At 35.1% G+C, this 25,912-nt stretch overlaps 1 protein-coding gene across 4 annotated transcripts in view; it reads right to left on the reverse strand.

Annotated features, from left to right (window-relative positions):
* Positions 1 to 25,912, reverse strand: part of VIPR2 (vasoactive intestinal peptide receptor 2) — a 61,986-nt gene that overhangs the window by 25,189 nt on the left and 10,885 nt on the right. For 3 of the 4 annotated variants that reach the window (XM_062568849.1, XM_062568848.1, XM_062568846.1), the window contains exons 3-4: positions 19,606 to 19,713; positions 15,384 to 15,481 (exon numbers count right to left, since the gene is read on the reverse strand). In XM_062568849.1, the coding sequence (XP_062424833.1) occupies positions 15,384 to 15,481; positions 19,606 to 19,713 (206 nt within the window). The remainder of the gene's footprint in view (positions 1 to 15,383; positions 15,482 to 19,605; positions 19,714 to 25,912) is intronic. The other variant, XM_062568847.1, reaches the window with a different exon arrangement.

Consider the following 25,912-nt stretch of genomic DNA (forward strand, 5'->3'; position numbering starts at 1 on the left):
TTTGTTAAAGCTAGGAAAGTCATCTTTTCCACAAAGAAAAAGCAGATTACAGTGCATGGTCTGCTGGTTAACTGTAGTTATCTGTAAATTTACCAGCCATACATTAAGCCATTAAATCATATTCGGATAAGAATATCAAAAAAAATGATGCTAAATAATGTCAGAATTAAGCTGCTTCTTGACTTATGCTTGCAATGAAGTCATCAGACTGAAATTACTTTCCATGAAAGCTAGATAAAATATTAAAGCTGTAGAGTTATTCACTATTTTATGGAATTAATGGATATGTTTTTAAAAATAGTGTAGAGTATGCCATGTTATACAGACAGAATTTCAAAATTTTGATCAAGTGCAATGTCTGTCTCCTATTTTTGAATTTTTGCATTTATTTATTCACCCTTTCCATCTCTCTCTACTTGGCACATTTTAACTTGGATTTGCCCTTCAATTCCTTATTAGAGTGGTAGAATTATATTCCCTAATTTCCTCAATTTCTGGGCAGCTCTGAAAGCAATGCCTAGAGAAAAGCGCTTTAGAGCATCACTATGCTTCTTTAACTGACTTGCGTCACAGCAAAAGGAACATCAGCCAGTCCTTAGGCAATTTTCTGGGAACTGAGTGATAAACCATTTCTCAGCATCAATTACAACAACCCATAACAGGCTTCTTCCATGACACTAGGAACGCTGCAAATACGTTGGGCATGTTCCTTCTTTAATTCAGCCTAACCTCCGCTCCAAAATCATGGAAAGAGGGTATTGCTTCACACTTAATGGCTTAACACTTTGGCAGGCTCATGTACTTATCAGTATTCTGGAAGAAAGCAAATTTTATTTCCTGACCATGTGCACATCAGGAGTTTCTAATAAAGCAGCTACTGCAAAACTTGTAACTAATGCACAGCAGTTTCACAATAGGTTTATCAGTTGTCATCTTGTCATTTGCATGTCATTAAAGACATTTCTACTAAGTGTACAAATATAAATTTGAAGGGTCTCTAAATCAAAAGTTCTTAACACCCACCATGTAAATACTGTAAGTTTCAGGGAAATAAATGTCATCTGCAAAAAAAGTTGCAACAACAATAGATCTATTTAGTTTAAATACTGAGTGGAAGGTTTCTTTTTCACTTTCACAGAAAAACCTAATTAGCAGAGTTGTCCTTTTAATAATAACAGTGATGTCTAAACAAAAAAAAAAATCATTATGATACTGCAGAGCAGAGGCAGAAGTCTCTATAGCTATGCTAAAGCCTTGTACACAACAGCTGGTAAGAGTGGACATGGGGCAACTTTACGCCACTCTCATCTTCTTATCTCAGGGATTACCAAGTAGTTTAACAAATCCTGACAGGATAAAGGAACCCCTGGACTCCTCTAATTTGTATCTGTTAATAGCCTTCAAAAGGTAAGTAGGCAAACCAGGAGGTCTGATGTAAATTGTGTCCTGATCCTTTCACAGTCCCTAGCAGAAATGACCTCCTCCCTCCCAAGAATAATTAAAGATTGGTATCTATTCAGGGTTCTCACTATGCTAGAAAAACTTAAAGCAGCTGTAAGGTCTCTCTCTGCTACAGAGTAGTCTAAATGTGATATGAGTTGGTTATAATATCTGCTCCAAAGAAAGAGTCTTAGCTTTGCCTAGTTAAGTAGAAATAACTTTGGAACAGTAAGAATGTGAGTTTGGCACATGCAAAATCATGTATTTAGTATTAACATATAACTAAACTGACTAAACCGTACGCTTTTCTATAACTCACATGGTGTCTATACTCCAGATTTAAGACTGCCTTCCATCACCTACCCAGTAGATATCCTTATTTCACTTCTTTTCCTTCAGTCAAAATTCTCTTGTGCTCACTTTCTGTCAGTGGACATCTGCCATGAAACCCTTTTTTGTAGCTCTTGTAAAGAACTCTGTACACAAATGGTACATGGTAAGTATTAGGATGCTGGCAGTTCTAAAACATCATTATTCTGATTCAGGATGCTTTAAAATATTTGAATGAATAAAATAAGCTTACTCACAATGAAGTTGTAATTAGAATTATTTGTATTATTAAATTGGATTATTAAATTCGTAAAATAGCAATTTGTTTATGCAGTTCTGTTGCTAGTCACTATCTATCCCGTATTTTCAAGAGAGATCAGAGTCTGCAACCATAAGAGGTAATTTGAACTTGCACATTTCCTTTCAACAAGAGAAAGTAGCTATTCTTAAACATGTTTGACATTTTTGAGAACTCAAGTACTTGGCTTCTATCTGGTACTGAATATAGCATTAATTTTTCAAAAATGAGTCATAACATCCTTTACTACTAATTCACTCAACTGGTTTCTGTATCCACTGCACAGAGTGGATTTCAAAAACTCTATTGTGTATATGAAAAAAAACCTTATCATTCTGAGTGACTAGCACAGATTGTATAGTGCACAAATGCATACCTGTTGCACATCTTACTATCACATTTAATGATGTAAGTAAATTCAGGTAAGCTATACCAACACTGTGTCTTACAGTCCCACAGTCGAAAGTATGCATTTTATTGATCAGTAGAGAATGCCTCTATTCACTGACATTCACTTTCTCCATTCAAATATATAATACAGAGTAACAACATTCTAGCTATAAAACATCTAAGCAGTAACAAAACCAGTATCCAAATGTCTTTTTTGCAGGCCAATCAAATAAAGTGCAGCTACAAACTCACTGCACTGAAATGAACATGCCAGGTCAAGTACCAGTGGATTTCAGATCTGTTCATGGGATGAGAAGAGCTTTTTTGGCAATCATGGATGATAATTTATTACTAACTGAGAGAGGGCAGAGATCTGTTCTCATCCCGCAAAATTCCACCTGCAACATTTGACATTATCATCAGGTTTAACCAAACTTTTTAACTTCCAAATGAACATTCCTATTAGCATCCTTCCTTCTGCAGCCAAAGATACTGGTCAAAGAATCAAGATCTGAGAAAATGCTGCCAAAATTCAGTTTACCCTTACGGAGATGTCTCCACTTGGTAAGCACAGCTCCAACGGCCTAATTAAACTGTACCTGCTTACCTATGTGTAGTCATCTAGTACTACCCGGAATGCCTTAGACATCTGTATGCAGATGTGTCAAAGGACCTCTTTACTGGAATGGCAGCAGCACATCAAATGGCACTAGACACCTATGTTTAGGGAACCTCATCAAGCTCTGTTTCCACACACTGGTGATTAGACACCTCTCAAGTAAACATTAAATTTAAATTTCTGATCTGGAAGTTGAATTTCACCCTTCCTGGTTTTAAAACATAGGCTGGTAAGTATGTGAATGTAAGTGATTGGAAAGTATGACTGTTGACTGTGCTAGCACAGACAAAACTGAAAGACACAGGAAATTTGTTCTAGCAACTACTCTGATGTTCTGAACACGGCCGAGTCAGTTCCCACCAGATAAGAAAATCTGCTGTGCATGATGAAATGTTTCACATTTCTATTATGAATGGGTAAGAACAAATCTCGTCTTCTGATCATTTTTTTCTGATGTAATTATTCATAATTCAACCAATTCATTATTTTTGAAATAGCACCGCTTGTGTTACCATATCATTCTTGTCTATGCATTGTATTTTCTAGGATGTTAATTATCCTTTGAAAGGTCCGGGCATACCAGATCTAGAGAGAGACTGTAGATTCTCCTTAATTTTTTGTCTTGACTTGGAGATATTTGTTTAGGAAATATGTAAATTGGCTGGTGCCAAACATATTAAATTTATATCCATCATTACTGTGCATTGCCTTTGTTCACTTTTTCCATATTTGCCCATCTGCTTCTCAGAATGAATTGCATTAATCTAACATTATTTTCCTCCCATTATTCCTGCCCTATACACAGCACCTTATACTTTCATAAATTTAGAACACAGAAGCAAATGATTTACAGTTGCCATTATGCGCATGACATGGCATGCACTATGAAGTTCATCAGAATGTTTCTGGACCAGAAGTATTATTAGGAAATCACAGTCAGACCAATGTACCCAAGGGAAAGCCTTGATCCTGCTTATACATTCTGCTTTACTTTGTGTCAAGAACAATTTGAACTCAGTATGTCTTTTTTTCCCTTTTCTTGGAATTCTACAGGATTCCATTGCACTGAGTAAAAACTCTATGAAATTTATCTGCTTTATGTAATTCAGCTGAGCATTTTTTCCATTTTGAGGGGAAAAGTTTTTGGATAGGTCTATGAAGTTCATCTTAGGATAAGCAATTTCACTTTCTTGTAAATGTTTTCCATGCCAAGGAATGTAAAGTTCCTGTTTCCTTCCTCCAGATAAGTTAGATATAAAGTGCAGGACAGTACAGTAAAGTAGAAGATGCTCTAACAGCCACTGAATTTTGGAGGGATGGATTTATTTAAGCCAGCTATCTAGATTGTTTTTACAACCAATGAAGAGAAGCAGACAAAGGGTGATTCATGCCTTCCTAAGTGATCTCTATCATCCTAAGATAGGCATCTAAAATATCTTAGAAGGACAGTAGAGTAAAAACACCTATGCTTTCTCCATTAAATACAAAGTGAACCTAGAATGACTGGTGCAGATGCAGATGATATGTACCTAAAGTTAGACAATATGAATCTGTCCCAGGAGTCTCTCCACTGGTTTGGTCAGCTTTCCATCATGTGGTAAGAGTATTATACATTTTTTAATATGTATTAAGATTTTTCCTTTATTATATTTTCATCATGTTTTTAAGGCCATTATTTGAAGGCTGGCATTTGTTTTGTTTGAAATTTTTCTAACTGAGGTCCACCTCACATGGGATTTCAGATACCAGAAGTCTGCTTTCTGAGTAATAATATCACCAAAAAAACCCGTATTATTTTAAAACCTTTCAAATAAGCACTGGTGACCAGACAAAGCAAATGAGGCTTATTTTGCTTAATACAGATAATGGTGGGATATAGTCCTTCTAAAAGGTAGGCAACTCATCAGAACTAGTCATTTCCTCTCCCGAGAGAGAGGGAGTTAACAGAGGAGAACAGACTCATTTATGCTATGATTTATCTGTTTCATTGTGCTTGCAGTGATTCAAAGATATTAGGATAAGATGAATTGCATCCAGGCTCCAAAGACTGTATCTTCTTTGACTATACGAAGGACACAAGTTGTCTGGCTTAAATGCAGATGTGTATAGTGTACAGTGTAGTCAGACAAAGCTCATCAGGGCTTTATTCCTTAAATAAGTTTTTGGAGCTTACGGAACAAATAATCATCTGTTTTATGATGTGCCCTTCTATTAGCAGCTATCATATTACTTCTGGTTACTACACGCAGACCTAGTGATGCCAGTATGTAACTTAATGAGCATGTATCTCAAAGTTACTAAACACTAATGAAAAGACAAAAGAGTAGTGTTTGGTACAAATAAATTACTGGGAAGTGAGGGAGTAAATTTCCCACATTTTCGAAGGGAAATTTCCTGAAAGACCAGGTAGCAGAAGCTTGACTGAGGCACTGATTAAACTATACTTTAAATACTATTTTCTCACATAATTATAGAAAAATTACAGGTTTGATTCTTCTGTTACATCATTCTTAAAATATAAAGGGGGTTTAATACATATATACAGCTGTGAATGCAAACAGATTAAGTATACAGTTGTTTATAGGTCAGTTAGATATTCAGATAATCCAAATAAAGCCACTTTAAATCAATTTAAAGAGAATTTTCATCAATTCAGCTTAGTTCCAAACCACAGAGTTAAACTGAGGAAAGTTTTCAGGTAGCCAGAGTTTATGAGCCTTATTCTTTTAAATTCATTATTTCTGCTTCAATTCACATGTGTTCAAAGCAAGACATTGGTGAAAGGAGTTGTCATCCTCACGAGGTCTAAAATCCCATCATGACTACAGCTCTAATTCTAGCTGCTGGAAGTTGCAGAGGTTATTTTTGTTCAAAATATCCTGTGCTTTTCTCTTAAAGGCTATCTTGTAGAAATTAGTGCTGCAGAATAATTTAATAGCATGTTAAAGAAAACCTAGAAGTCCATTTCAAAATTGTTGTTTCTTAATTGTATCATTATATTGCATCTGTTATAGGAAAAGTTTTAATAAAAACTGTAAGAGTAAAAAGCCCTTCCCTAACACAATTTTTATCTTATGATCTATGTCCTAAGTTATTTCTTCTCTTACTAGCTCAACATATAACCTGCCTTATTGACTTGTGCCCTCTATTTCCTGAGATGGAAATCAGCAATCAAATAAGTACATGAAGAGAGAACAATATCATTGAAAGGTATTGTTTGCCTAATGGCCTTCATCCCTTAGGAATAATATACCAACTGCTCTTTTTACCAATAAGGCATATTGCATTGAGTCTGCATTGAGCTGTCCATAAGAATGCCTACACAGTTTCCTGGAGAGTTTATATCTAATTCATAACCCATTGGTATTCACAGTAAAGTGCACAAATTGTTTCTTTCTGGTCTGTTCTTGATTGGTCAGTCTAGACTATGATCTGCCATCATTTTGCCCAGGTGCCCAACTTTGGAGGGTGTCAGTTTGCAAAGGTAGCAAAAAAGGACAAAAGTAATGGTATACAAAGAAAAAAATGAAGGATGTACCTTTAAAAAATTGTTCAAAACCATTCAAAGTGAAGGAAAACAGCTTAAATGGATTTACAGGCAGTGTCAGCAGGTTATTCAACATAAATTTAGTTAACAGCATTTTTCAGATTATTTTCATGTCTAACTATGGAATTTCCAAAGAATGGTGAATGGTCCTGAAATCCTCTGAAGGAAAAAGAAAATTCCCTCTAGGGACATCCTTTACTCCAATTCTCTCCTGGTCTGGCTATTAATAGCTTGCAGCTGAGATGATTCAAGTCCTTATAAAGCTTCTAGTGGTCAGTTCTATAGCACTGGCAGGAAATACAGGAGCATCATATTTACATTTTCCCAAGAATCATTCCCACCATATATATACCATATGTCACCTCTTGAGGTAGATGAAACTAAACCAGTTATATTCACTGCGTTTGAAAGCTCAAAGGTCTTTCTTCTTGTGAATTTTTGAAGGCATCATGAAACCCCATTACTCAAATTGGGAACTGGGTGATTTTACAATAACACCAGCAAGAGTTGTAGGGGTTCTTTTTATAAAGTGAATTCAGCTACATAAACTTAAACAAATTGTTCCAATTTAGAAACAAATTTGCATGGCAGGTGTTGATACTATAGAACCGAAAATATTACTTTAAATATTCTTCAGCCATTAGAGTAGGGAATGATGTGTACTGTGGCATAAGGAAAGTAGCTGTGGTTCAAATACTATCTGGTTGAATGGAACAATTCCAACTCAGAAGGAGATACAGTATCTTTTATTGTTCTGTATGATCATGAAAAAACTGTTTAGATTTGATTTCAGAAAAACTCCTTTGCTTGAATCTTTTGAAACTGGACCCATCTAAAGTTGTAGCTGATTTCAGAATTTTTAAATGAAGAAGAAAAAAAAAGGTTAAACCCTGTATGAACTTTCTAATAAAGCATTAGTTGTCCAGTTGCACTGATATAACAGTGCCCCTAATTTAGCTGCCAGCTATGTTCTCTGAGCTTGACAATAACTGTCAGGAAGGCTGGATAGGAAAATGACTCTCCTCATTTCTAGCCACTAGGAAGAATAAAAGAGATTGTTTTTCTCCAGCAAAGCACATCACTTAAAGTAATGTTTCAGGCATTCTGCACACATGCATGACCCCTACAAGAAATAATCTGACTAAAATCAAAACAAGAATCCTACCTGCTCTTATTCTGGCACAACAGATTGCAATGCCAACAGGACTGAATTTATCTGCTGGCCATTCATCTGACAAAGGGACATTCATGAATTCACCACACAGAGGAATAAGCTGAGTTTGAAGGCATATGTAGCTAATCAGCCAAGAATACTTTAACATTGCCTTAAAACTGATCCTGATCATTTTCTTCAAGTTAAGCACAAGCAAGTAAAAAATAATGACACACAGGAAATTATTTTATCATATTACATCCTGGCACACAGAACGCACACATTTGTAATTATTCTGCACTTGGAAATGTGGCTAATGAGCAAATTTCAGATCATTTTATTAGTCTTATAACAATCAGCAACTTAAGCTTTTTCTAACCTTCTGCTGAAAGAACATTAATCTTGCTTCTCAACCTATTGAAAAGCTAGGTAAAGACTAATACATTTTGAAACCATTACTTTAAAAATTATAACTATTTAAATTCAGGTGTTGTGATTTTCAAAAGCAAAAAAAAAATTTTTATATGGTTATTATGTGGTATTTTACCAAACTCCACGTTCAGTGTAGATGCAATCATACTGTTACTTAGATTTCCTATATGAGGGTAAATAGAAGTGTCTTAATTGTGCCTATAAGCCCTGTATAACTTCTAATGACTCAATATCCGAAAGTGGCAAAATATATTCTCTGCAATTCTAAAAAGATGTATTTATAAAATATTGAAAAGAAAATAAAAGACAAAAGATTAAAATCTGCATTGTGTTGTGCCCACGGAAATCCAAGGGACAGAAATTACTTCTGATTAATACTGATTTAATCATAGCTATTAAATGTTTATCAGTGCTCTGTATGTTACACAGTACCATTTAGAAATAGACCCTTCATATTGTATTAATGCAAAATAAACAGGCAAAGCCATACCAAATTTGACAGCATATGAAAATTAATGGTAAGCGAGGTATGTTGGCCTATCTTATTTTTTATATGCTATTCTGTATGAACCATAATTAGTCAGTTCCCAATTTAAATTTAGTATTATATCTCCAAACTTAGTTAAAAAATAAGATTGTCAGGAATAAAATGAGTGCAACTGAGTAAAACAGAATTTAATACACATACTAGAATACATATTAAAAATATTAAAAACATATATTAACACAGAGTAAATACTGAAAACCTTTGAGATTTTGTAACTGTATTGAAAGTACAAACTGACTGAAGTCATGTATATGAAACACATCTAAACTTTCATTGATTGAAGTCATGTATATGAATGCATCTACACTTTCTGAAAGTCTAACAAAAATAGTATTTTTGCAACTGGAGTAAGAATAGTTGGTCTCTGTAAAATATTCACTTCCTTATTTGAGTAATACTGACTCCAAAACTGAAATTCAGCAATGTACTTCTAATTTCTGAGGGAAATATTCAAATTATAATCTCAAAATAAAATTCAACAGTTGATTAGGCACTGCAAAAATCAGTCCCTTACAATTTTCAGAGCAATTTCATGGAAAGGTTTACAGAATCTTTAACTGAAATCTAGGCTCTAAAGACCTAATGCTACAGTACTACTTTTTTTTTTTTTTTTTTTTTTTTTTTTTTTTTAATGGCTACCTAATGTTAATGGGCTTTAAAAGGATATAAAGATAAAAAGACTGTATACAAAAATAGAGGATTAGTACATGTTTGTGTCATTAGTGTTCTCTTGAACACTCTTTCTTGTAAGAGCTGTTCTAATGCCCACTTGTGATTTGTTTTCTTAGAAGAGACACCTTTTTCTGCTAATGTTTCCTTTAAAGTTAATTCAGTGTCGTGTTTACTAAGTTCAGGAGACAGAAGTCTTCTGTGTATTTACAGAGTAGACAGAGCACAGAAGTTTGCTAGGCAAAGCTCAGTGTTACCCTGCTGATCTTTCAACCTCAACCTTGGTTTGGAAGGACCTCTAGGGGTGAGAGGGTAATTCAGTGCTGACCAGAACCGGAAGGACAAAAAGCTTTGAATAAAGTTTAGGACTAGATTCTTTGTCCAAAGAACTTTTGCTACTGACCAGGTATTACCTTTAACTTATAAAAAAAACCCTTTATTAATTTAACAAAAAAATACAACTGATCACTACTAAGGTATTTTTGATCATTATCATGGCAGACAACTGTCGGTCATGTTTATTCTGAGGGCTAGTATGTTTCTGTAATACAATATATAAGAGAATCCAGTCTTCACAAATATGATTATTTGCAACTATATTAAAGATCTATGGTTTTACATTTTTATAACATATGTGTCACAGTGCATTCCATAATATCCAAATATTCACACTGGAAGAACATATCAGAACATGTTAAATTGTGTAAACAATGTAAAATCAGAATTGTTAGGAAATTAGTTCTGTGCTTAAGACACTGCAAAACAAGCAAATGCAAATTAAAGTGCAATAAAGAATCTTAGTTCCTTCTTTTCCCAAAATGAAGTGAAATACCACAACAGCCATTACTAAAATATTGTAGTACTGACTTGTATGTGGATAAATATTAACTGAGATAAAGAGATGGATTCTATGATAGGGACAATTTAATTATTTCCTGTTTTTGACTTCTGGTGCTCCTACACATTTTTTAAATGGCACAATATAAAATAGAATTTACCAAAAATATATCTAATAAAATTAATACCTCATGGTATTTAATAATCTTTGACATACATAACAAATTCATAGTATACCTTTTCTGAAAAGGTTCTCCTTCAACTCACTTTAAGGCTAAACATCATTCTAAGATCAGTGTTAGATGTTTTCACATAAAGGAGCCAACAGACATAAGAGACCAGTAATATATTAAATCATCATTCATTTTAATTGCAGTAATAAGTTCCTCTTATTCAAAGTTGCTTAACTGTAGTGGGAGAGATGAATAACATCATAAATGTGGGAATTTCCGTGCTTTGCTACCTAAGTGTGTGCCAGTATAAGCCTATCTTTGCATGTGAACATTCTCAGTGTGTACAGATAATGTGCAGTGCCTGTGGACATTCTCAATTTGTAAATTAAATTCTCACTCTGCTTTACAAGAGAGATTAACAGCTTATATTCAGTCCCAGTCTTCTCTCTTGAAGTCAATGGAAGAAAATTTTGTATTTATTTTATGGAATACTGGTCTCTTAATCACATCTTGTGGAAAAAGTAATGACCAAAAAATGCAGAATGTAATGTAAATAAATACAGCATGACTCACAGACGCACAAGTAGAGCACTGGTAGACAGCAGCCCTGTGTTACATTTTCTTGAGAGGGAAAGATTCAATTTAGACTCAGGACAAACAATCCATTAGTCCAGTGCAAGGATCTACTTCACAGATAGAAGTAATGCATCTATTTTCTAAAGGCAGTTACATTCAAGAGAGTGTTTGTCTGAGCCAGCCCTGACCTTACTGACTTGACTCCACTTGTCTTGGGTAGACTGTGCAGTAGTGCACCCAGGATGTTTTCTTTGACAGCGGCCTAGAGTGGATGCTTCAAGAAACTGGTCAAAAAGGAGAATACTTCTTCCATAGACGATGTTTCTACTTACCCACAAGTTGCACTGGTATTATAAAGTCCTTAGTAGCCATGAGGATCTTTTTCTCCATTACTTTGTCTTTGTATGACCCTATGTATTCAAATCACATAGCTTATAACTCATACATACTGGGGTTTTTCTAAGTGATCTAATAAATCTGAGGCTAATCCATGCTAAGTTTAGTCAATGCTGTATTAACTGACCCAGACATTATTTTTAAATAAAATGGTCACAGTTCAGTCCTTTACATTCACCAGCCACTCAGCATATATTAGTAATACTGACAGACAGTCTAATACCCTCTGAGGACAGCTAGGTCTCATCTTTAGCCTGTTCAGTTTAGATAAAAGAAGTCAAAATATGTCCACATGAAAGAAAAGGTTGCAATGAGGTTTAGCTTAGTTAACACATCTTGACATGTTTTTCTAGCATGGTCAAATCCAGTTACTCATTTTGCCATTGTGCTGCATGAGCTCAACAGAAATATAAAAGAAAATGATACTCATTTGAGGGACTGGGATGACATCTAAAACTTAATCTATGAGGCTCCTGGAGGTAACTAATTTACTTACAGGAAAAAAGGCTGGAAGTATGTAACAAAGATTTACATATACACTTTGATGTGATGACAACACAGAGAGTTTGTTTATGCCAATTTAAGCTTCATGCCAGTACCTACTCATTTCCATCATTTGCTGGCCATGAAAGCCACAGACCTACAGGAGGCTGTGCTAACCCCTCACAGAGCAAGGAAAAAAGTTTATTCAGGCAGTGTCAGATTTGTCAAATGATCCCCTACAACTGCAAACAGAAGCACTAGAGAATACTAATGGAAGATGTAATATAACACAAAAATATTCCATTTAAGGATGCTGTATTAGAAATTTACTGTTAATTTCAAAATGTGAAGCCAGTAGTTTCCTTTAATAGAAGCTGTTAGCTATACCATTAGACCCAGAACATAGATATAATGTTTTAACACTGAGTAAAATCAGCGCAAACTGCAGAAGCAGACAAGTTTATTGATACCTTTATGGTATCAGTGAACTTTGCAGAGAAACAATGGATGACCTGCTTACAGTATCTTTAAATAAACTTTCTTATTTCAGATCATTATCAACCTAAAAATTTGATATGTACTAATTAACTTCCCCTTCAGTCTTTACTGACCAATCTCTTTCTATCATTTAAACCTTCTCTAGAATATTCAAAACTGCTCAAAATAGATATATATCTATGTGTACACACAAATATATATACACAAACATGCTTCTACCTGATTTCTTTATATATATATACATATACATATATATATATATATATATATATATACATACATATATATATATACACGTAAAAAGTCCGTATCTTAAAAGACAGCAGAGAAACAGGAATAAATAGTTAATTGAATCTATGAGGCAAACTCATTCAGCAGTGAAAACACAGGCACCAAACTGACACTAAAGACAGTTTCTACCTACTACCTGAACATTGTCTTTAGAAAAAAGCACACAGAAGAAAATTTAAGACTTACCATAAGAAAAGTATTTTGCAATCTGCTTTAAAATATTTTCTCTTTAGGTTTTATAACCCCCAGGAAAACCTTACACATCATCCTCAAAGCATATTGTCACATCCCATCTTTATATCCAAGAATATTTGGTGTCCAAGTAGCTTTGGATACCTTAGGATATTTTCTTTTGAGGTACTACCATTGAGCACTAAGATCCAAATTCAAGAAAATATCTTCCTTCATTGTATCACTTGGCTCATCCAGAACTTCAAATCTCTCCTGAAATCTTATAGCAGAATGATACTCGTACTTTTTTTATTCTTTCCCATGAAGAGATGGAAAGCCCATGCTATCCTGATTTCTATTTCAGATTTGATTCTGATAATTTCATCCTTATTTTAACTATAAAAAATAGAAAGTAGACGAATACTCTTATTTAAATATAATATTTTCACAGGAACAATTATCTTCTGACAAGCCAGCACTATCATACTAATTTTCTTTTTGACTTGTCAGCTTTAAGATCAGAAAAAATTATTGCTATGTCCACTGAAATAACCAGTTTATGATCTTTAGGCAAAGAATATTCTCCGAGCAGTAATACCTGTACTCTAGAAAAGAGGATTGAGCACTCATATCATGTTGCTTAAATTGTAATCAGTGCTTGCATTTCCACTCTCCCTCCCTGCAATGTGCTATGCGTTTTATACCATACCCTATTTATGTTAGATATCTTTCTGAGCCTATCTATGTTGGATATCTTTCTGCTTTGTATGTTGGTTAAATAGCATTGTTTTAATATCTGCTTTCCACATTTGTCTTTAAGTTTTATTCTAGTTGTTTTACTATTTGCTGTTTTTCAGGCTTATTCAAATCTCATTGCTACTTCCTATTTGCAATATCTCTCGTTTCATTCCTGCTGTTACTGAAAATGGTAACATGACAGGTTTAACTGCAAGGTAAAATGACAGTGTATTAAAATGGCTCTCTTAAAGCAGTGCTGTTTTTGCGTTCTTAAGCAGTCAGATCATACCAATGTTTTGGAATGTGTCTGCACAAAGGACTGGAAAACAAAACATTCTAACCATTTTCTTTATCATCATTTTTCAAGTACAGTAATGTCTGGGCTTCTAAATATCTTAAAAACCGGCAATTTATAATAAGGTCTTCATAAAATACTTATTTATAAATAAGCTGACTGCAGCTCTAAAATATTATGAAATTTGTAACTGTTACTGTAACTACTAACTTTTAACGGTCCTAAATGAGACTAAGCAGAATTGCACCAATTACAATTTCCTAAATAAAGTCTGTTTTTTACTACAATATATACCCAAATAAATGTGAACACATACATGGAGTTGCTCTCTTTGCTTTAAAAACTACAAATAATCTACAATCTATGTACTATTCTGAAGGAGAGTCACATTTTTTCACACTTAGTGATTTGCACCCTTACAGTTGCTCCGCATTAAATACAAACTTGGTTATGTAACTTGGAAAAAGCCTGCTAAAAGATCAGAACCCATTACTATCTCACTGCTTTGCCAATATCTATCACATTCTTTTGTGAACAGGCTTCTTATCACTAAATTATTTATTTTAGTTCCTGACTACTCCTGTTAAGTTCCTGTTTAGTTCTTAAATGGGGGTTAATGGAGAAGTCTCTGTCACAAATCGCAACTAAAATACATCTTTAATAAACAGCAGGTAGGTTAACATGGTTGAGAAAAGCTTTTAAGGAATGGCACGTCTCAACTGGAATGTTACCACCTCTCTGCAAGCCGGACAGCACTGTTCTGCCAGAGCTACTCCACACATACCACAATTCAGAGAAAGTCCAACTGGTCAAGTATCTTTATTCAGGGGAGAACTTCATAATCTTCATGATAATGAGAACTTTACTGACATTGTGAACTCACATTTATAAACAAACTCTTGCTCTGTTAGCCTTGGAAGAAAAAATGGGAGAAAACAGATAGAACACATGACGGAAAATATGCTTCCTTCAACAAAAAGGACAAGAAAGAGTTTCCACAAACTAAACAAATTCAGTTTTCCATTTGTATTATATTCATATTTGATAGCTTTTGAACAATTTTTAATTGCTAATACAATTTGAAGTACATTATAATTCCAATGACCTAAATTAATTTTATTCGTAACTCAGACACTTACCACCAATCAAGTAGTGTGTTTACTAATACAGTAATATGATATTAAGATGTATTAAATAGAAACTTCTAGAAACAACATAATGCACAAAATATTCTGCACAAGTCCAGTAACATTGCTATATTAGAAATGTAGATGCATAAACCAACTGTTTATAGTCATCAATTTTGAACAGTTTCCAGTCGCCATATTTCTGCTTTTATCTCAAGTGAGATTTGCAATCCAAGCATATGAGAATCAATGCTATCAAAAAAGTCTACAGATTTCCATTAATTTTGATAGAATAAAAAATGCGTTATTTGGAAGCAAAATACGTCTCATAGCTCTTTCAAACACTAAATGAACAGAAATGTATTTTTCCTACCTTATAGTCATCTTCATAATCATTATATCCACAGGTGCTTAGGATGTCAGGAAAAATATCTGACCATCCACTACTTGTACAATTTTTGCTAATATTTCCTGTAAAGGAATATTTTAGAATTTAATTCAAAAACATTCTCAAGGGTCCTCAGCAATGAATCTTCAGCCAACCTAACTTAGTCAGCTCTGAAAATATGCTGTTAACATGCTGTACTTTCCAGCAGTCCTGCTAAAGCAACCCAGCTATTTCCCTTCATGTGAACTTCATTCATATTATTTTGGCTTTTACTCCCAGCTCTGAGCTGTGTTTGCACTAAAGAAAAATAAAAGAAATTCAAAGCTGTAATGGTAGACTTCTGCTTTGGTGTAACAGCTATTTCTGTTATATTTGAAAAAGCCTGAAATATTTTACAGTTTTACCTAAATTACTCTGAATGGAGTCTTTCAGCTCACTCTATAAAGAGGATAATTTGTAGCTAAAGTAGTTTGATAGAAAAGTAATTTAACTTAGAGTTGTTCTAAACTCTTAGCTAAGCTTTTCTGAGAAAGCAATACCAAACGATCTGCTGAAGAGTTATTAAAGCTCTTTTATACTATGATGATGAATTAATGCTACAACAAATGTTTACATATTTGGTTATGCACTTTAAAGGCCAAATTATGAGATTGGTTGAAGAACAATGAAAACTGGAGGGATCTCCATCTGTGGTGCAAACTACCATTTGAAAAAAGCATAGCTTTGCTCCTACCCAGCTGAATGCCCCCTATCATGTTTTTTTGAGCTTGTTTTGCTCCTGGACCACTGGCTCTTGCGTTTTTGTCCGTATAGCTTCAAAAGGAAGATGACAGTTTTATCATTTCTCAAGTCCTCCTCACAAGCTGGTGAGCTAGTTTGGTGTGAGCTAGTTTGTTGTGCAGGGCAGTCTTCTAACATGAAGGAGATCTATCATGTAGGTTTGAAATGCCTCCATTTGAACATAGCCTAGAACCCATTCTTCAACTTTATGGTGAAATGGTCTAAGAAAGAGATAAATCTTTCATTTTTCAGCTTTTTAAGGAAACTGTCTGCAAGATATCTAGACTCTAAACAGGACTCTGGGCTTTGGGACCTAAATATATAATGGATAGCCCTAATTCAGTGCCTAAGCTCTGGAAAGAGGTTGAAATACAATTCCTGAGCCTCACGTGTCCCTAGGAGACACTTTTGGTTAGGGCTTTTGGATCATTTTCCCTGCAGACTGTATTTACTCTATTGCTTTAGAGTAATAAAGTAAATACATAGAGTGTCTATACTTAGAGTGCCATATAGGCACTAAATACATAGTGCCTATGACTAACTTAGGCATTGTAACTCCTTAATTGGGGTATGTTAATATGCACGCTGAATCTCACCCTTCGAACCAATCTCTGAAAACATCAGGTCAATGGCAGGTATAAGAAATTTGTAAGTACACTAGAAAGGAATTTTGAACATTTTATTGACTTCAGAAAGTATTTTTTGTTGAAACTAAGCAAAGAAGTTGACTATTGTCTCACATGAGGTCACTAAGATGAGATGGTGGCAATGCATGATTCTATTCCTGGTTCCAGTGAATATGTTCTAACATTCATACAGCACAGAAAAACGTCAACAGGAGAAAACTGAAGAGTTTGAAGTCAGAAAAAAGAGTAGTTCTTAAAATTATTATAACTTCTTAAAGTATTTGAGCATTAGCAACTTTTCATCACCTTTCTAACAGTAATTTTTACTTTGTGATGCTTGAATTCTATAATAACGTACTGCTATAGTTTGGAGTTTACCACTGGTATTCATCTGATTTAAAGATATCTGCTTTCCGTCATCCAAGAACAACTTTTATGTGTCACAGATCAGCTTTGGCCAAGAATAACTCAATGTGTTTATATACACTCTAAACTAAAACCTTTGTGATTTTTATCTTGCTCATTGGTTACTGGAATACGTTCACTGTGTACGGTCTTTGGCTGAATGTTGTAAATATCCTACGAAGGGTTGACTGACAAATGACCAAATGGCCCTAGCTTATAACTAGACCTTGACCTCAAACCACAATGCCTCCTCAAACAACAGGACCGCTTCTGCAGTTTCACATAGACATGACGTTTTTTAAAGAATATGTAAGCCATTTATATATTCTAAGAGTTTCACTTTAAAAGCACATCAAGATTCTCTGATATAGAAGAGCAGAGGAATGTGTTATCAGAACCACAAAGTACGTCAAAGCCAGTTTTTTGCAAGAAAACGTCTCAAGATGCTGAAGTATTTTCTTCTCTAAGTATTATACTTCTAACTTAAGATAGTTCTAAGCCTTCTAATTTAAAGACAGTTAGACAATGTTCTTTGGAAGACATTGGTTATTTCTACACCATCTTTCCATACAATTAAATATCTGAAATGATAACCTCTTTTAAAATCTCTAATTGAATTTGACATTTAAATATAAAACCTCACAGAATAACTTCTGGATATCCATACACTTACATGGTCATGTATTATACAGAAACACTATATGATATGACTGGTTTTATAGTAACAAGTCATATAATATGAAGTTTTTAATATTCAATGGAGAATTAATTATGTAGTATGCTTAAACTACAACCTTGACAGCCACAGCAGAAAATAAGAGCCAATCCTACAGAAACTGTAAAGATGAGAGGGCAACTACTTTTTAATCCACAATTTAAAATAAGAAATCCGTTCAAGAATTGATGATATTTAAAAAATCTACTTGAGATTTTGAAGACTTCTATGGAAAATAAGGTGGTCCAGATATTCTTGTAGTAGAGTTTAAATTCCTCTTAAATCCTGAAAAAATTAAAAAGCTGAAAAATTAGTCAGGAACTATCTTAAGTTAGAAGTATAATACTTACAGAAGAAAATACTTTAGCATCTTGAGACGCTTTCTTGCAAAAAACTAGCTTTGATGTAGTTTGTGGTTCTGATAACACATTCCTCTGCTCTGCTGTATCAGAAAATCTATATCAGAAATCTGGCTATGTAAAAGAAGAAACTGGAATTCCTGTTTAAAGATATTTTGATAATTCCCTGCCATAAGAATCAAGCAAATTTAAAATTTTCTGAATATGAATTAAATAAATGATATATTCCAGAGCAAAAACAAATCTTAAATGTGCTAACATACTTAGTTAAATCTAAATCCATCCAGCCATGGGGGACGTTTACTGTCTTCCTCTCCAGAATTATAGAAAAACAAGATTATTAAAATCCTCTTAACTGAACAAACAATTCTTCCTCCATCTCTCTCTCCCTCTGCTCCATTTCCATCTATATAGCACTTCTAAAAAATTACCTTAGTTCTGTCTTGTCTCATGACAACATTTTAAATATCTCCCTTTGAGTAATTTGAACAATTTTACAGGTTTCACAAGATTTCATGAAGATTACACACACTTTCCCTTTATAAACTGTCTCATCTGAACAGTGGGGATAAGAACGTTCCTGCGGACTTTTGAACTATATATGTGAGAAACTACGTGTGCACCATCTAATTCTAAAACCTCACTGACAAAGCAAAGACCAAAAGCAAACCACTTCATGACACACTGACAAGATGGTGCAGAAGATGGTGGACTAAAACAGGTCTCCCAGCTGTCTGAGACACTGGGGTCTCTCTTTAGGTTCCATTAAAAAACAGTGTAAAATGTTTTATAATAATCCCTTTAAATCGCAATAGTGATAGTTACATATTTCGTACTAATGTTGGCTCAATTCTCTCACAACATTGAGGCAGAGCTCCCTGCTAAGCACAGAAGGAATGAACTGCAGATTTCTCACTGGCGAGTGTTAAAGGTGGCAGTCAGGCTCAGTGTCCTTCAGAATTAATGTGAAAAAGGTCAAAAAGAGTAAGCTGTCTTCAGCGTTTGACGCTAACGCATTACTATATCAGAATAGCATCTAAACCAAAGAACACCGTATGGACTACAAGGACAATTATTTGGTCTTTCCATGATATATCATGAATAGTTCTGTTGATTATCTACTGGTTTAATTATTTAAAAATAAATGCAAATCTTAACTGCAAATAAACATTTTTAACATGTTACCAAATACAGAGGAGAAAAAAAACAGCATTGTCCTGTTGAAATGATTTCAACTTCTTACGACAATGGGTTTTTTTAAAAATAGAGATACTTAGGACACATTTTAAAAGCCAACAAAAATACAACTTAAAATAAAATACCTGGTTTGCCAGAAAAAAGGCTAAACACTTTTGGACAAGGGACAGTGACAGTCTCTCCAATCTTAGCAGGACGCCAACAGGTAATGTTATCCCAAACTCCAACACATCCTAAAATAAAAACAGCAGTAACAGACTTGAAAGCTCAGTCTGGTCTTGATCATGTTACTGTACTTACCTTACAAAGACTTGGTGGAAGTTTAGCATGAATAATTCAAGAAAGATCTGGCTCTTCCAATAAGGTTTCAAAGATGTATTTTCCATGAAAATGTTACAGGAATCATAAGGAAAATGTTAAAACAATCAGTCTGCTGATCAGCCAGCTTCTTTTAAAGTCAGTTAATACATTTGTTTGCAAAATGTCTTATAAAAACCGTGTCATGGACCATGCTAAGGAATGCATTTTTAGGTAACAAGGATAATGAACATTTATAAGTAACTTCCGAGTATTAGTATAGATTAATAGCAATTCCATAACAGGAATAACCTTCCAGGCAAGCTGGAGTCTAACTTCTGGCTTTGCCCATGCTGATCTCTATATAAAACACAACTCAAATACAATGTCTTGCGAAGTGAACATAAATCTTCCTGTATCCTCCTGTGGGCACTTGGATCAAGCATGCCCTGTTTGTTTAAAGGTGATTCATGCTTTTTAAGCTAAATAATTTCTTGTGAAGAGTTATGAGTACAAACAAGTAAGGAGATATTCATATTACTAGTTATCTCAAAAAGAAACGGTGTGCAAGATTTTTGGCATTTATGTCTTCAAATCAGCAACTGACAATCTACAGTTTAAATCTGTAGTAAATGCAAAATAGATAAATAAAATTTTTATCCTACTGGTACTATGTCCATAACATCGAGTACATCATAAAGTATAAGGGACAGTTCCTTTCAATGCAGAGCATAAAACCTGTATGTAAGCATCCTTATTCTCCACCGGCTTGTATGCTGTGTCAACATTTCTGTCCAAAGAGCAATACAACAAAATTATTCCAGTTCAGTACCTTACACACCCACTCATACTCATTTCAACTAACAGGGTGCATATGACAATGTAAACTGGGAACCTGGTCCACAAACTCAAATTTCCATTCTAAGTTTGGTGCTCTCTTGCATGAAGCCACTACCACTTACTACTCTATCTGCTATAAACAGGATCTGCTAATGCAAGGAATCTGAAGAAAGACACTTTGCCTTGGTAGATGACAGGAGGAACCCTTGTTTTGGTGCATCATCAGAAATTGCAGAGCATTCCCCAACATCCTTTATGTCCATGTTACCTCATTAAATGCACACATCTGCACTACACTAGTGACCTCAAGCTCTCATTATTATTAGTGATTATTATTATTATTCAGTAAATACGGTTTCTGCAACCTAAGATATAGATCATAAAATCACAGAATAACTGAGGTTGGAAGGGACCTTTGGTAGTCCCTGCTCAAAGTCAGGCTAACTTCAAAGTTGAATCAGGATGGTCAGTGCCTTTTCCATTCAAATTTTGAAAAATTTCCAAAGAGGGAGATTCAACCCCTCTGGACAACCTACTCCAGTGTTTGGTTACTCTGTGAAGAACTTTACCTCACATCTAATCAGGATTTCCTTTGTTGCAGATTGCTTCTACTGCTTCTTGAAGGTTTTCTTCTGCACACCTACAAGAAGAGTCTAGCTTCATCTCGCCTATAAGCCCACTAAATAGATGAAGACAGCAATCAGATCCTCATTCTTCTCCAAGCTGAGCTCGCAGCTGCTCCTCATATGTCACAGACTCCATTGCCATCTGGATGACCTCTGCAGAATTATCACTACCCAATCAATGTTTTTCCTGTACAGAGGGGCCCAAAACTGGACACAGTACTCCACTGAGATGCAGTCTCACAAGTGCCAAATAGAGGCAAATAATTATCTCCTCTGATCTACCAGCTATGGTCTTTCTAATGTAGCATAGCACATGGTAAGCCTTAGGTGGACTACTGACTAATGTTTAAATTTATGTATTTCTAAAGCAGAACCTAACTGGGTCAGAGGAATTCCACCATAAAAATGCTTATTTCATCCCAAGAGAGCCTGGAATTGTCAATTTAGCTTCAGAATCTAGACTATGAATATTTTTATTTGTTTCAATGAATGAGCCCTTTTTGGCTTAATACTGTGAGACAGTAATCTTTACTCTCAGTTGCATTTGTGGAGTGATAATTGTGGTATAGATCAGGCATAAACTTCTTCACTAGTTCATCGCTCCTAGGCATCTTAGTACTCAGTCTTTCTGTATCTGTGTGTCATGGAAAGTTCTTGCTTGTCTGGGCATGTATGCTTGTACAGTATCAGTTGCACCTGTTCACCTGTTGATCTTCTTGAGGCAACTTTTCTCTGAGATGTATTGTATTGTAACAGAAAGTCAGCCTGGTAATGGCTCTTTTTCATTGCTGCCTAGTGTTGTGTTGTTTTTCCTTCAAACCTAATGTTACATCTACAAACCTCTCTACCACTAAAATTTGAACTATATTCCAGGGAAACTACTCTAATGCCAAGCACAACCAAATGACAGCGAAACACTCTCTCTGAAAGGAGATTCTAACTGGGCATTGTTTTTTTTAATACCTGCTAGGGCTCCCTTGAGGTACAAAGGATGGAAAAATATCTAGTATCACCCATTTTTCTAAAAAGACACTCTCTTCAGGGTTAGCGGAAAATGTCACTGTTTGTGTACTCAGTTTTTCTACATCTGTGTGTCATGGAAAGTTTGCACCTTTTCGTTTCATCTTCTCTTTAGTGACTTGAAAGGGTCTAATTGTTCGGTTTCTTCAGTAGTTCTATCTCCTAGACCAAGATAGGTAGCTCCTTCTTTTAGTCTTGCTTTAGAGTAAGGGAGCCAAGATCGGGAACTGTGACCAAGTTCTATCTCCTAGACCAAGATAGGTAGCTCCTTCTTTTAGTCTTGCTTTAGAGTAAGGGAGCCAAGATCGGGAACTGTGAGGAGTGGCATCCTTTTCAGCCGTGGCCCACATTTTGTTGCCACTGACAATTCACTTGGACTTTTCAGTTGTTTGGTCCCCACCCCCTGAATGAGTGTGTTTTAGTTAGTGATGCAAAGCATGACACTTCTGAACTCCATAATCACTCCTCTCTTCCTGATATTCATGTAGGGTTTGTCCTTTCTAGTGCATCTGTTCCTGCAGCTACTTCACACATTTCTTCAGGAATACTACTGAGTTTTACCTGTGCTCCGTGTTTTACCTTCTTACTTTGTAATCCCTCTGGCATATGTGATCTTTCTTTTAGCCTTAGTAGTGATATTTCTGAGGTTGTGTTGGTTTGGCCATCCATATCTAATTTAAAATATAAGGTTAACCTCTAAGTTAGTACCCTTTGAAGTCAATGGAACATAACATACTTAGGTGCTTCTGAACTGCAGTACTGGATTAAAATCAAGTCCTACTCTCTATGATGCAAGATCAGAGTTTATGCAAAGTAAAAGAATGTTTAGCCCAGCTAGTTCAGGTCATGTTTCCTTTCCAGTTGATTTTAGGCCAGAAACAACATCAACAACCTGACATACAAGTATTCAGAAAGACAAAGAAACTATTTTCTATCTGCCAGCACTCAGAACTATAGTGACAAAATGAAAATCTCTTGGCTTTAATGGATGTACTGCCTTAGCCAGCATAAATATGTCCTGGAGTACACAAGAATAATTAGCATCTTTTTAGATTACCCTCATTTTCAATAACTACAAATGAGAGCTGAGATGAATCGTGAAAGTGTTCATGCATACCCATAAAAGCTGGTGACTTCCACAAATTTTCCCTGCTGCTCAATATACTCTCTGTAAAATGGTAGATTTACTACTGTAATCTACAAACGGTTCAGAAGCCTGAAAATTGTGTGTCACACTACCCTATGGACTAAACTAAGTCTTGGCTAAAAACTCAGCTGAACAATATGAACTTTGAAGCTCTGTTGGTATCTTTTCCATAAAAACTCATTCAAACTTCACTTACACAAAATATCATACAAATACAGAGGTTCAAGTCCTACTCCCACCCAAATCAAGAGGGGTTCTAGGGTTGCTGTCACTGAAATCAGATTTGTGTTACTGGACTACGAACTACCAATCAGATCAACACAATTTGCATCAAGTCTTAAAGTTAGCTTGCAGAGTTTCTGGAATTCAAAACATCACAAGTCAGTCACGATTTCTAGTGAATGCATTTTTTCCTCTCAGCATTTCCCTCAATATTTTAGAACTTCACAAGTGTCTACCACAGATAAAAAGATCTTTTTAGACTCCTTAAACAGATGAACTAATACAAAAGATGTAATTCCACAAAAAGGTTAAATTAGAATGCATCAAAAATTGTGCAACTTGAGTGGCTGGCATTAGAATTCCAAGATGTGTATTTGCAGGCTCTTTTATTATTTTACACGAAATCTGAGAAAACTGATGAAATGTCCTGAAGGCACTGACACTCACTGAATGGTTACAGTGTGCTTCTGAAAACTGGTCTAAGAGTTGAAAGTTGAAGTGCTGGAATTACTGAAAACTGTAACAGCTGCTAGAAGTACAATCATTAAAAAATATGCCCTTTCTTGGGCTCTCAACTTGCATCTTTTCTCATTCCCCCTTCTTATTATTACACACTTTTGATAATATTGCAGTAATATATCTTTTTCTTAACAAACTGCATCCTTATGTAGAAGAGGGATAGAAGTAACATTCTTATTACATTTTCATCAATTTTTCTACTCTATCCCAACAATTTATGGTACAGCTTGAGCTTAATCATACACTAGCAGTATCCCATCATGCAATATTGAAACTAGCAGTATTCCACCGACCTTGGGAAGTTCATGATGTGGCACAACTGCAGACCCAGGTAGGAGTCACACGACTTCAAGCAGACATTGCTCTTTACCCACCACAGCTGTCTTTTACATACTGAGACATACTCAGTATTGTCAGTGGGTTGCGGAGCATGATTTACCTCATCCTAAAACACACCCAAAACAGGACAGATTAGTTGCTCCCTACAACTGCCTCTTTCTCCCCATTGCCTAGAGAGGAGCCTACAGTGACTAACGTCTGCTATGAATATCTGTACTGTTGGAAAATGAAGGTGAGAAAAATTCTATGTTAAATGTGTCTCCTTCTGCTCACAGTAGCTTCTGCTACTTCACTACTCTCTGTCCAGCCATTAATTCAGCCAGTGTTAGAACTTCTGGACCATTGTCCATCACTGCCCCAGGAAAAGATTTTGTGCAATTGCATAAAATCCTCCTGTTTTTTTGCTCCTGTTCTCTGGAAGATTTACCCATCTCCCATATATATAAATCTTATTCCTACTGTCTCCAGAGTCACATTTAGTTAGTTCTTTTGGAAAACATTAAAAAACTTCTTAGGTTTTAGTTCTAGTAACAATTCTATTAATAATTTAAGTAATAGTTTTAAAAGTTTTTTTTTAGAAAATATCTCAGATTTTAAATACAATTTTAACATTCCAATCTTTGTTTCATGTAGTGCCTGCAATTTTCAGTATTTGTCATGTTTATAAAAAAACAACTAGCTTCTTTTATTCGAAGTACCCAGAAGTATTTTTTAGGTTCACTCATATCCTTTATTTATGGATTTATTCTTCATGTTTGCACCCCGTTTTAATAAATTCTCAAGCCTAAAGGTTTGTTTACTTTCATCCTGTCATGCACATATACAAAATCAATTCACTTCTTCATCTGACTTGGATCCCCAACTTTTTCTGTGCAACTCTACTGCTATATTTCCGTTTACCCCCTTCTCTATCTATTAACAAAGCTAGCAAAGGCAAAAGAATGGGTTCTACATGCTAGTTTCTGCAGTGTTTATAAAAACTGTTCTCCAGCCTATGTGTAACTAAATATATTTTCTATCTCTTAATTTGCATCGTTTATTTTCCCTGGTTTATCATTCCCATCATATCCAAGAAAACAATCTTCCCTTTTCTCACTGACCTGCTCAACAGCTTGACCATGGCTCTAATCTTCTATACTGTTCCTCCAGATGACATTGTGAATAATATTTTGCACTAGTTTACATGGGTTTACTTTATTTGATTGTTCTTTAATGCTTGTGATGGATTTGGAGATACATTCGAATGAAAGGTAATGTAACAGACTATAAACTACACTGTGCTTCTCATCTTTCAGTTTATGTAAGTATTGACAATGCATCCATCACCCTGTTCTCTGAGATCCATTCCCTGAGCAGCAAGTTTGCCCACCTACGTGTGTTTCTTCATCCATAAAAATGTGTAGCACTGGATTTGTACTGGAA

The sequence above is a fragment of the Rhea pennata genome, chromosome 2, assembly GCF_028389875.1.
Source record: "Rhea pennata isolate bPtePen1 chromosome 2, bPtePen1.pri, whole genome shotgun sequence".
Lineage (NCBI taxonomy): Eukaryota > Metazoa > Chordata > Aves > Rheiformes > Rheidae > Rhea > Rhea pennata.